At 36.7% G+C, this 13,025-nt stretch overlaps 1 protein-coding gene and 1 pseudogene across 1 annotated transcript; both read left to right on the top strand.

The window, feature by feature from the left end:
* Positions 1-3,302: 3,302 nt before the first annotated feature.
* On the top strand, positions 3,303-4,082 carry LOC102393796 (taste receptor type 2 member 31-like). Its single transcript, XM_025282426.3, has one exon. It carries the CDS (start codon positions 3,303-3,305, stop codon positions 4,080-4,082), a length of 780 nt encoding a protein of 259 aa, XP_025138211.3.
* Positions 4,083-5,025: 943 nt separating this feature from the next.
* Positions 5,026-11,258, top strand: LOC112584379 (annotated as a pseudogene).
* The last annotated feature ends 1,767 nt before the right edge of the window (positions 11,259-13,025 follow it).

Genomic DNA, 13,025 nt, shown 5'->3' with positions numbered 1-13,025 from the left:
TAAGAGGACAAAGAAGAGGTAGGGATGTATCTTGAGGGGGGTCAGCATTCCTCCATAAGACATCCAACTTAGGAGAAGTCACCACAGTTTTTCTGGAGAGGGAGGACCAATCTCCTCAGTGAGGGGAGAAAGGATGATTCATCTGACAAAGGAGGATCAGTAGAATGGAAAGGTTTAGGGTCCTCCAGATTCTTTGAAATCTGCCCATACATCCCCAGTAAAACTTCTAGGGTCTCACACATGAACCCTGTGTCAGTTTGGATGCAACCACATAGTAGGAATATAAGAGAAGGATACTCTTATTCAAAGATCTCATTTAAGGCCTAATATGTCACCTGTAGCTACGTGATCTTGATGTATCTTGAGCAAACTGTATAAATTCTATAATCTCAGGTTACACGTTTTTCAAAGCAGAATAATCTTCAAATTTCTACTAAATGATGTTTTTTAAGAAGCAAGTCTGATTTCAGTGACAAAAAGTCCTTGTAATATAGGCACATATCTAGAGAATATTGATTATCATCAATGTAATCATCAAAATATAAATATTCTGGTTAAAATATATTTACTTTAAACTTAAATACTGAAATTCATCTGTACCAACTTTTTTTTTAATGTATGAATTCTATGCAGTCATCTACCTTCCTTCAGCCTAGGTAGAGTTCAGTTATTGGTTGTTTTTATGTGTTTTCTGACCTACCTCTTGAGAAACCTATATGCAGGTCAGGAAGCAACAGTTAGAACTGAACATGGAACAACAGACTGATTCCAAATAGGAAAAGGAGTACGTCAAGACTGTATATTGTCACCCTGCTTATTTAACTTATATGCAGAGTACATCATGAGAAACGCTGGGCTGGAAGAAGCACAAGCTGGAACCAAGATTGCCAGGAGAAATATCAATAACCTCAGATATGCAGATGACACCACCCTTATGGCAGAAAGTGAAGAGGAACTAAAAAGCCTCTTGATGAAAGTGAAAGAGGAGAGTAAAAGTTGGCTTAAAGCTCAACATTCAGAAAACTAAGATTGTGGCATCTGGTCCCATCACTTCATGGGAAATAGATGGGGAAACTGTGGAAACAGTGTCAGACTTTTATTTTTTGGGGCTCCAAAATCACTGCAGATGGTGATTGCAGCCATGAAATTAAAAGATGCTTACTCCTTGGAAGGAAAGTTATGACCAACCTAGATAGCATTTTCAAAAGCAGAGATATTACTTTGCCAACAAAAGTCCATCTAGTCAAGGTTATGGTTTTTCCATGGGTCGTGTATGGATGTGAGAGTTGGACTATAAAGAAAGCTGAGCGCAGAAGAAGTGATGCTTTTGAACTGTGGTGTTGGAGAAGACTCTTGAGAGTCCCTTGGACTGCAAGGAGATCCAACCAGTCCATCCTAAAGGAGATCAGTCCTGGGTGTTCTTTGGAAGGACTGATGCTGAAGCTGAAACTTCAATACTTTGGCTACCTCATGCGAAGATTTGACTCATTGGAAAAGAGTCTGATGCTGGGAAGGATTGGGGGCAGGAGGAGAAGGGGACGACAGAGGATGAGATGGCTGGATGGCATGACCGACTCGATGGACATGAGTTTGAGTGAACTCTGGGAGATGGTGATGGACAGGGAGGCCTGGCGTGCTGTGATTCATGGGGTCACAAAGAGTTGGACACGACTGAGCAACTGAACTGATGTGTCTTCTGGTCCTTAGTCAAATGATATTGCTGATTATGATGATGATAAAATTTCATCCCTGCATTCAGTTTTCCAAAACAATTTAAATTCTGCAAATGACTCTTTAAACATGGAGGTTTTCATGCTTTTTTTGTGCATTTTAGGGAAAGGCACTGGAAGACAATGTTTCTTCATTAACATCTATGCAAAGTAAATTCTCTTCTTTAACACATACAACATGAAAACTTACAGCAGATATTACTATAAAAGAAGAAATACCCATACTTATCGGCAGGGAAATCACATACTAAAACATTTGAGAGGAAAAGAAATGGTTTTCACAATGTTAGCTGAGGACCAGTGTGATAATAGAAGCTTGTATTTATTGAAATGGAAAGGAAGCCACAATAAAATCAGAAAAGCACCATAAGACTTAATTTTCAATCCATTAATTCATCAGTAGTGGTATTTGGGATGGGGGTTTTTCACTCAGAAGAAATATGAAGTACACAGGATAAGGTCTTTTTTTTTTTTTTTTTTAATCTATGAAATCCATAATAGGCATTTGGGGAAATGGATTGATGGGAATAATGAACTGAACCAACTGGATAAGACACCGGAAAATCAACTTCATTACCCTCATTCTCACCAGTTTATCCATAAACAGAATGTGTTTTTAATCATGGTACTGATGGATTAATTTCTATAGTGTTCATTGCAGATCTACATAACTTTGGTCAAGCTGGAAAACTTACAATTCTATTTTGCATTGTGATCAACCACTTGAGTGAGTGGTTTGAAATCTGCCTCAGCATCTTCTCTTTCTTGAAGACAGCCACTTTTCCCATCCTATTTTTCTTTGTTTGAAGTGGCAGCTTTTTAATGCAGACTGGGCAAGTATTTCAGTTTAGTTTCTTAAAATGAGAGATAGATCTCATGGTGCATGCTTCAGGAATAGGATTCAGTCCCCGGGTGACTGAAAGTAATAGCAGTTGTCCAGTATTGCCCACTTATTCAGCTTCCCATGTTCACCCTTAACTCCACATTTAAAATTTACAAAATGTCCCTGATTCCATCTAGGAAAAGACAGTTTCCATCACTATATTAGATGTCTGCCTTGCATTACATATAACCTCAAGATCCTAGTGATTATGATCCTAATATGTTGAATGTAGTTATGACCAAGCTTCATCTAATGGTTTAGGCTTTCACTGTATATACTACATATTGGGTTTTAAAATTTTCCTTACTAACAACTGAAGTTGATGAACACAAATTATGGAGAGGTTAGACAGGAGAAATTAGCACAATGATAAGTCCTTATTTGCATGCTAACAAATCAGAATTCGTATTTTACTTCAACATCAGTTAAGAAGTAATCCATCCCATTTCAAGGCCACAGAGAATATGAATAGAGTCAATTTGAAATATTAGGAAATAGCAATGTTTTTCATCCAGACATCAATGAGCTCTTCCAATATTATTTCCTGATGCTTTCCTGCTTGATATTCATCAAAGAATTTATAAGAAACAGGAATTTCACTGTACATCCAAATCAGCTGTACAAAGATTTTAAGGTCAGAATATTGAAAGAATCACAAGAGTGACATTAGACTTGGATTTTTTTTAGACATGATAATGTTTATGTCAAACATTGTTTCCATTCTATTAATGACAGAATTTGTTCTGGGAAATTTTGCCAATGGCCTCATAGCACTGGTGAACTGCAATGACTGGACCAAGAGACCAAAGATCTCAGCTGATGGGATTCTCACTGCTCTGGCATTTTGCAGAATTGTTATGCTCTGGGCAATGTTAATAAATTGGTATGTAATTGTGTATAATCTAACTCTATATAATTCAAAAGTAAAAATTATTGTTCATGTTGCCTGGGCAGTAAGCAACCATTTTAGTAACTGGCTTGCTACTAGCCTCAGTATATTTTATTTGTTGAAGATAGCCAATTTCTCCAGCCTAATTTTTCTTCACCTGAAGTGGAGAGTTAAAAGTGTAGTTCTAATGATGATGTTGGGGACGTCATTGTTCTTGTTTTTTCAAGTTGCAGTGTTAAGCATGGATGAGGCTATTCAGACATATGAATATGAAGGAAATACCACTCAGAAGACCAAACTAAGGGACACTTTACACCTTTCAAATGTGACTCTGTTCACACTAACAAACTTTATACACTTCACTATGTCCTTGACATCTTTTCTGCTGCTAATCTTTTCCCTGTGGAAACATCTCAGGCAGATGCAGCTCAATGGTAAAGAATCCCAATTTCCCAGCACCAAGGTCCACATAAAAGCCATGCAAACTGTCATCTCCTTTCTTTTCCTGTTTGTTATTTACATTCTGGCTCTAATTTTATCAGTTTGGAATTCTAATCAGCTGCAGAAAGAACCAGTCTAAATGCTTTATGATGTTGTTTTAATCATGTATCCTTCAATCCACTCATGTATCTTGATCTGGGGAAACGGGAAATTAACTCAAGCCTTTCTGTCATTTCTGTGTCAGTCAAGATGCTGGCTGAAGGAAAGGAAATAGGTGGAAACATATGTCTTTTAGCATAAAATTAAGGGATGAAGTCTATAATGTCTTATACCTTCTATTGATGTTTTAAGTATGCATATAAGTGAGTAATATCTAAAGGTTTACTTAGAAAAGTCCTTTACCTAAGCTTCTTAGAAAAGTGTGTATGCATGTGTTTATGAAAGATATAAAACAGATAAGATTACCATACTATTAACCAATATATTTCAGATAAGCAATCTAATTTTACAAATATTATGTGAAATGCCTCAGGATTATGTAGCAATGCATATTTCACTTACATATTCTATACTACCATGTATGGATGTGAGAGTTGGACTATAAAGAAAGCTGAACGCAGAAGAAGTGATGCTTTTGAACTGTGGTGTTGGAGAAGACTCTTGAGAGTCCCTTGGACTGCAAGGAGATCCAACCAGTCCATTCTGAAGGAGATCAGCCCTGGGTGTTCTTTGGAAGGAATGATGCTAAAGCTGAAACTCCAGTACTTTGGCCACTTCATGTGAAGAGTTGACTCATTGGAAAAGACTCTGATGCTGGGAGGGATTGGGGGCAGGAGGAGAAGGGGACGACAGAGGATGAGATGGCTGGATGGCATCACTGACTCGATGGACGGGAGTTTGAGTGAACTCTGGGAGTTGGTGATGGACAGGGAGGCCTGACGAGCTGCAATTCATGGGGTCACAGAGTTGGACACGATTGAGTGACTGAACTGAACTGAACTGAAAGCTGCTATCTTTGTTCTCCATGGCTCCTAGTACACGAAGGTGTGTCAAGACCTGTCAATGTCCCAAAGGCTTGGGAAATGCCCACCTACCTGGTCAGGCTCCCAGGTAAGTACTAATTGTCTTCCCCTTCAACTCCCAATGCAGGCTAATTGGAAACCCAGCCTTTAGATGCAGCTGAGAAAGTGAGAACATTAAACAGTCTAGCCCATATCAGGGAGAAATTGTGAGCTGGGTGTTTTTGCTCACTCACTCTGTGCTGAGCCAGAAGGAACTGTCCCTGGGAGTGCCTGTGGCCCAAGTATAACTGCCTGCTTGTTTTGTGTGGTCCTGTCTTGTGTAGTCTTGAATGCTGAGCACTCTTAGCTCTCAGACTATATCATTTGAGAGCCAATGCCTTGGGAAGCAGCTGCAGTGGTTCTAGTGCTAAATGTGTGGACCTGCCTCTTCCAGGGAGAAGCTGGAGATTTGGTTTTATTATTGGAGTGATATGGCTCCTGTTCTTCAGACTCTCCGGAGGATCCCAGTCAGGTTCCCACCCCCACCCCCATACAGACTGATTTTAATCTGAAATCACAGGCAGCAGCTGGAAAAGTATGCATTCTAATTCCTTCCAGGAAAAACTGTAAGGTGGACATATTTGCCTACTCCCTCTGCACTGAACTTGGGGGGATGGATTTCTGTGGAAAGTGCTTGAGTGCTGTTTGAAAAAATTTTTTTTTATTTTTATTTAATGTTATCCTGTGTAAGTCATGAATGCTGAGCTCTGTTGGTTATCAGAACTAGGTGATTTGAAGGACTAGTTTCTTGGGTATCAGTTGCAGAAGTTGGGGTGCTAGATGTGTGGACAAACTCCCTCCAGAAAAAAGCTGGCAACTTGGTATTATTGCCTGAGCTGGGGGAGAATGCTGGGAAAGTGCCCACCGGCTCTTCTGGTCTCCAGAATGATTTCAGTCAGTACCTAGTTATAGGCTGATCAGAAGCCAGACCCTCAGGCAGCAGCTGTCCCCAGTATGCAAACTCCTTCCAGGAAAACAATAGGAGATGGGCATTTTGCCTTTTCCCTCTGTGCCAAGATTGACAGCATAGCTGTAAGAAATGCTTGCACACTCATTTAAATCCTGCTTGTTTGTTTGCTTCAGTCCTATGAAACTCCTGAATGCTGAGCCCCATTGGATAGCTGAGCTAGTTGATTTCAGGTCTTATCCCTTAGATCCTATCCCTCAGCCATAAAAGTTGGGGCACAAAATATGTAGACAAGTTCCTTCCAGGGAGAAGCCGGTGATTTGATTTTATTAATGAAGTGAGTCAGAAGGAGAATGCAGGGAAAGTGCCCACTGGCTCTTCTTAAAAATTATTTATTTATTTATATTTTATTGAAATGAAGTTGATTTACAATGTTGTATTAGTTTCAGGTGGACAGCATAGTGATTCCATGATATATATATATGTATCACTGAAGATATATATATCACTAAATATATCTATCACTGAATATATATATTTTTTTTCATTTCTTTCCTCTTATAGCTTATTACAAAATATTGAAATCATTTCCTATGCCATACTGTAGGTCCTTGTTGGTTATCTTTTTTTGTACAGCATTAAAATTTATTTTAAATATATTTTATCCAACATATTATCATTTAAACATATAATAAATATTTTTATTTTTTAATCATTTTATTTTGCATTGAAATATAGCTGATTAACAATGTTATGATAGTTTCAGGTGGGTTATCTATTTTATATATAGTAGCTTGTATGTGTACTCCCAACCTGCTTACCTATCCTTCCCTCCAACCCCTTTTCCCTTCGGTAACCTTAAGTTGGTGTTCTATGCGTGTGGCTGTATTTCTGTTTTGTAAATAAGTTCATTTGTATCTCTTCTTTTGTATTTCACATGTAAGTAATATCATATGATATTTGTATAATATATTGACTGTGCACAAATTAGACTCAGAACCAAACTTGGCCAACGTTCAGAATCAAAAATAAAAGCACAGATTCAGAAAGAAAAGAGAAACACAGAGTTGGTGAAAATCCAATTCTGCTGCTACTCAGGACATACCCAGCACCTGGAAGAGACATGTCTGGGCTTGCATAGCTCACAACAGGCTTTTCTGGGGCCACATAGTTTAGTTAGTTGACTCTAACATGCGTGACGTGTGCCACATGTGTCCTCCTGGGCATATGGGTATATTCTGACTGTGACAAGAGTCAAAGTATAATTTTCAAAAACATCGAAAATATGAGTCTTCTAAAAATATAAAAGTACAATGTGTCAAAGATTTCTTTAACTCATCAATGTGGAAAATAACAATGCTAAGATTGATTCCATATCTGACTTTCCATGTGGGGTCAGATCTTCTTGAAGAGAATCTGCTTGACTTTCCATTAGCAAGGTCAAGCCAGATTTTTTTTTTCTTCTGAAAATGTCCATTTTTCTCTCATTTTTATGTATTGTATTTAATTTTAATATTAACTTTCAGTTCAATCGCTCAGTTGTGTCCGACTTTTTGCGACCCCATGAATCGCAGCACGCCAGGCCTCCCTCTCCATCACCAACTCCCGGAGTTTACTCAAACTCATGTCCATCGATTCGGTGATGCCATCCAGCCATCTCATCCTCTGTAGTCCCCTTCTCCTCCTGCCCCCATTCCCTCCCAGCATCAGGGTCTTTTCCAATGAGTCAACTCTTCGCATGAGGTGGCCAAAGTATTGGAGTTTCAGCTTCAGCATCAGTCCTTCCAAAACTAACTTTAGGGAGGTAAAATTTACAAATAGTAAAATATGCTGTCTTTAAGTATATAGTTTGATGAGCTTTAACTATTGTATGCATCTTTGAAACAATTGCCATGATAAAATATAGAATAATTGTTTCACCCCTTCAAAGTTATTTCATGCCCTTTTTAGATCAGGTTCCAGACAACTGCTTTTGTGCTTTCTGTCTTAGTTTTGCTTGTTTTAGAAATCATATCATACATACAGATTTCGGTTTTGGGTTTTTTTATTTTTTTGTCTAGCTCTTTTTTCAATCATATTTTTTGAGACTAATTTGTATTGTCGTGTATATAAGTAGTTTATTTCTTTTATTGTGGAGTGCTATTTCACTCTATGAATATTCCACAATTTGTTCTTTCATCACCTTGTTGATATAAATATGTTTAGGTTGTTTTTAGTAATGGATTTAATAAGTAAAGCTGGTGTTAACATTCTTGTATCAGTCTTTTGTGGACATATTTTTATTTATTTTCAATGACTATATATATAAGAGTGGAATAGCTGGATAGTGGGCAGTGTGCTTGTATGTGGTCAGGCCACTGAAGTTGGCCATTCTCTTGTTCTCTGTATATCCGCTGCCTGATCAGTGCCTGCTTCACCTACATCCTATGCGCATGACTGACCTTTTTATGTACTTGTCCCAGGCCCCAGCTAGTAATAGCTTATCAAAGGGGTCGTGAGGGGGCATGCCCATCTGCTCATTTCCCTGGTAACTAATAAACCAATCTGACATCAATTGGTAATCTCCTCTTGTCCTCATTATGAAACCTGCGGCTATGTCCTGCCCACCATCTGCTACAGTGGGATGTCACTCCAGGACCTTGCTTCAGACATATAAGCTCCTTCATCCACTAAACCATCGATGTCTCTGTTGCTGACTCCAGGCTCTGTTTTTGGTTCTAAAACTGGGCAAGTGTAGGCCTTGTAGGCCTGTGGGGTGCAGCCCAACAGTATTTGTAGCCTTTTTAAGAACAGTCAAATAATTCTCCAAGGTGGCTGTAGTCTTTAGTGCTCAGCAGGAATATATGAGCATTCTAGTTGTTTCACATCATTGCCCAAATCTGGCCCAGTCAGTTTCTTTATTTTTAGCACTCTAATGGGTTTGAAGTGATATTTCATTGTAGTTTAAATTTGTATTTTCCTTGTATGTAATGATACTAAGAACTTTTTTATTGGTTTATTGTATCTTCTTTTGTTGAGGGTCTTTTGAAATTTTTTGCTTACTTTCCTTAAATTGAGATGATTGTCTTTTAGTATTGAGTTAAAGGAATGTTTAATATATATATATATAATAAATAATATATAATATATATGAGTGTGTACTTTGTAATATATATGTGTATTTTGTTCTCTCACTCTATGACAAATATTTTTGTTGTCTTTTTAGTGTCTTTATAGTCTCACTATAGTTTCTTTATAGTGATCATTGCTTTTATTAACTTTTTGTGTGTGCACATGTGTGTGTGTTTATATGTGTCCTAGCTAAGGAATCTTTCCTTATTCCAAGGTCACAAAAATATCCAATTTTAATAGTCTAATAACTAAACAGGAAAAATAAAACTGAATACTTATGCAGAGAGAAGCCTAGACTTTATAGCAGGAATTAAATGTACTTTTTAAGTTTCTGAGGAATATTTATATAATTCTTAAATATTTTAAATTAAATAATTGATACGTAAATATAAATAGACTCAGGAGAGAAACTTTATCAAAAGCCTAATCATGAGATATATGATAACTATTAATAATGGGATGAAAAGCCTGAATGAGAGAAAAGATTTTTTTTAAGGGCAGATGGCCTCTCTGAGACTTATTTTCTATTTTGGAAATTATAGGACAATAATAACTTGTATCCATGAAATAAGGATGTGTATGTCTGTGTGTACACTTATGAGCTTGTAAACAATAAACTATATGTAAATGCTATTTATCAACAACTAGTCTTTAAAGGGAGAAGGCGATGGCACCCCACTCCAGTACTCTTGCCTGGAAAACCCCATGGATGGAGGAGCCCAGTCCTTGGGATCGCGAAGAGTCAGACACGACTGCCCGACTTCACTTTCACTTTTCACTTTCATGCACTGGAGAAGGAAATGGCAACCCACTCCAGTGTTCTTGCCTGGAGAACCCCAGGGACGGGGGAGCCTGGTGGGCTGCCATCTATGGGGTCGCACAGAGTCGGACATGACTGAAGCGACTTGGCAGCAGCAGCAGCCTTTAAAGAGTATTTAACTTATAAGGATTCCCAAGAAAACTTTGATATTTTGATAGAAAAAGATTGAATTCTTTCTACATAATTCTTAAATTAAAGAAATTCATAATGGTGAAGATCTTAGTTATGACCAAGCTCCATCTAACAAAACTGTATATTCTATGTATTGGGTTTTAAAATTTTACTATATGACAAGTAAAGCTGATGAACACAAATTATGGAGATGTGAAACAAGAAACAAATCGCAAAGCAGTGAAAGAGGATATGGTTTTATTTGCATATTAGCAAATGAGAATTCAACTTTCACTTCAACATGAATATGAATATTTCAGGCTACAGCAAGGCCATAAAGTGTGTAAATAGAAGTTAATTTGAGCTACCAGGGAATAACAGTGATTTTCATCATGTCAACACTGAGCTCTTCCATTAGCATACCTCATGCTTTCCTGCCTGACACTGGCCACAGAATTTAAAAGAAATAAGGACTTTACCTCATATCAAGAAAAATTAGCTCATGTAGAGTCTGTGGTCAGAATATTAAAGAAATCTTGACCAGTGATATTGAACTTACCTATTTTTCTACAGATGATAACTTTACTACATTTTTTCCATCCTAGTAATAGAATTTATTCTAAGAAATTTTGCCAGTGGTTTCATGTCACTGGTGAACTGCATTGACTGGTCAAGAGACAAAAAATCTCTTCAGCAGATGGGATTCTCACTGCTCTGGCAGTCTCCAGAATTGGTTTGCTCTGAGTAACACTAATAAATTGGTATGTAAATGTGTTTAGTCCCAGCTTTAGACAATTTAAGAGCAAGAATTATTATTATTGCCTGGATAATAAGCAACTATTTTGGCATCTGGCTTGCTGTTATCCTCAGCATATTTTATTTGCTCAAGATAGCCAATTCTCTGATACTATTTTTCTTTACCTAAAATAGAGAATTAAAAATGTTCTTCTTGTTCACTTTGTCCTGTTTGGTTTTATTAATTCATGGTGTAAACGTAAATAAGACTATCCAGACAAATGACTATGAAGGAAACATCACTCAGAAGACCAAGCTGAGGGACATTTTACACCTTTGAAATATGACTCTGTTCATGCTAGTAAACTTCACACCCTTTGCTATGTCCCTGAAGTCTTTTCTGCTGTTAATCTTTCCAGCATGAAATGGAAACATTTCAGGAAGATGCAGCTCAGTGGTAAAGGACCCCAAGATCCCAGCGCCAAGGTCCATATAAAAGCCATGCAAACTGTCATCTGTTTTCTATTTCCCATTTGCTTCCTGGTTCTAATTTTCTGTTTGAAGTTCTAATAGGCAGTGGAACAACTTGGTTATCATGGCATGCCAGGCTTTTGGAATCATATGTCCTTCACTTATCCTGACATGGGGAGAGCAGATACTAAGAGAGTACTTCCTGTCATTTCTGCAGCAGCTGAGTTGATGGCTAAAAGAAAGGAAATAAGTGGGCATGATGTGTCTTCTAGCAGAAAACAAACTATGATCTTTATAAACTTTATATGTGTGTGACTATAATTAATAATGACTTGGTACAAATAAGGAAGACTAAATTTACTACAGGTAGGTAAAACACTTAAGAAATTCAAGTTGTATGAGAAGGATGAAGAAAAATAACATGAAGGAGAAAATCTATAGCCAAGATCTGTGGTTAATGATGTTACACATTTCTGTATTAGGATTCTTTAGGTAAATATATACATAATCAAAAGTGAAGAGTCTTTTGACTTCACTAAGCCTTCACTAAGGCTTCATAGAGAAATTTCTATGACTCAAAGGCTTTTTTTCTTTTATGTGATTTAATTTGCTTTTCCAGCCTTACTTTCATTCAGATTCATTTATTCAGAGATATTAAAATAAAAAACAAAGTGTGAAATATGAATATATACACATTTGTGTAAGATTTAGTTACTAAGCAGAAAATTTATTATTTTTCTTTAACAAGCACTGTATATACCTTATAATCTGTTAATACTCTCATGTATATTAAGATATTGATAATGCTTATCTTTAATAAAGTAAATCAGATGCTAACCTCCAGTTTGGGAATAATTTTACTAAATAACTTGATTAAACTGGTACACTGGATTTTCATGGAGAATAAAGAATAGATATCCTGAATTTATCCTAAATAATCATAAAATCATGAAATACTTTTAATAAAGATTAAAAAGTGATGCTAATATGTTCACCAGCACTATTATGAGTATAATCCATTGACAATAGAATGGATCAATAAAAGTGGTAAATTCATCCAGTTGAATACTACTTAATAACAAAAATAAACTATAATTACATACCACCATGTGAATAATTATTTCATATAAAATGTATTTTCAAATAAATGGAACTTGACTTTTCCCATGCACTTCCTTAAAAAGAAAACTAAATAAATAATTCCAATTTCCTAAAATCTAGTTGCTGGCACAACTAAACTATAGGCATGCCTTATGTATTTCATTTCACTCTGTTGTGTTTCTTTTTTTTTTTTACAAACTGAAAGTTGTGGCAACCCTGCACCAAGCAAGTATATTGGTGTCATTTTCCCAACAGTACTTGCTCACTTCGTGTCTCTGGGTCACACTTGGATAATTCTAAAAACATTTCAAACTTTTTCATTATTATAGTATTTATGAAGTGGATTAGTGATCAGTGATCTTTGGTGTTACTAGCTAAAGGCTCAGATGATGGTGAGTATTTTTTGCAATAAAATATTTTTAAGTTATGGTATGCACATTTTTGGGGTATAATACTATTGCACACCTAACAGATTATAGTATAAACATAACAATTCTATGTACTGAAAAACCAAAATAATTGTGTGACTTCCTTGTGATATTTGCTTTATTGTGGTGGTCTGGAGCTGAACCTGCAATATCTCCAAGATGTGCCTGTATAAAATCTAGAAATCATATGTAGGTAGTTAAACAGCAAAGAAAGCTATAGAAATTACTTCCACACAGGATGATGATTTCTGTTTGGGAGTAAAACAGGTGGTGTGATCAGGAAGAGGCATAAGATGAGTTTCATTTTTTTTAATGCTGGATGGTGTTAAACATCAGT

Source organism: Bubalus bubalis, chromosome 4 (genome assembly GCF_019923935.1).
Source record: "Bubalus bubalis isolate 160015118507 breed Murrah chromosome 4, NDDB_SH_1, whole genome shotgun sequence".
NCBI classification, from domain to species: domain Eukaryota; kingdom Metazoa; phylum Chordata; class Mammalia; order Artiodactyla; family Bovidae; genus Bubalus; species Bubalus bubalis.
The sequence above is the reverse complement of the archived record's forward strand: the minus strand, read 5'-3'. Positions and strand labels throughout refer to the sequence as shown.

What these genes read in the sequence shown, in the direction of transcription:
- LOC102393796 (XM_025282426.3), top strand. Translation starts at nt 3,303, where the DNA reads ATGATAATGTTTATGTCAAACATTGTTTCCATTCTATTAATGACAGAA.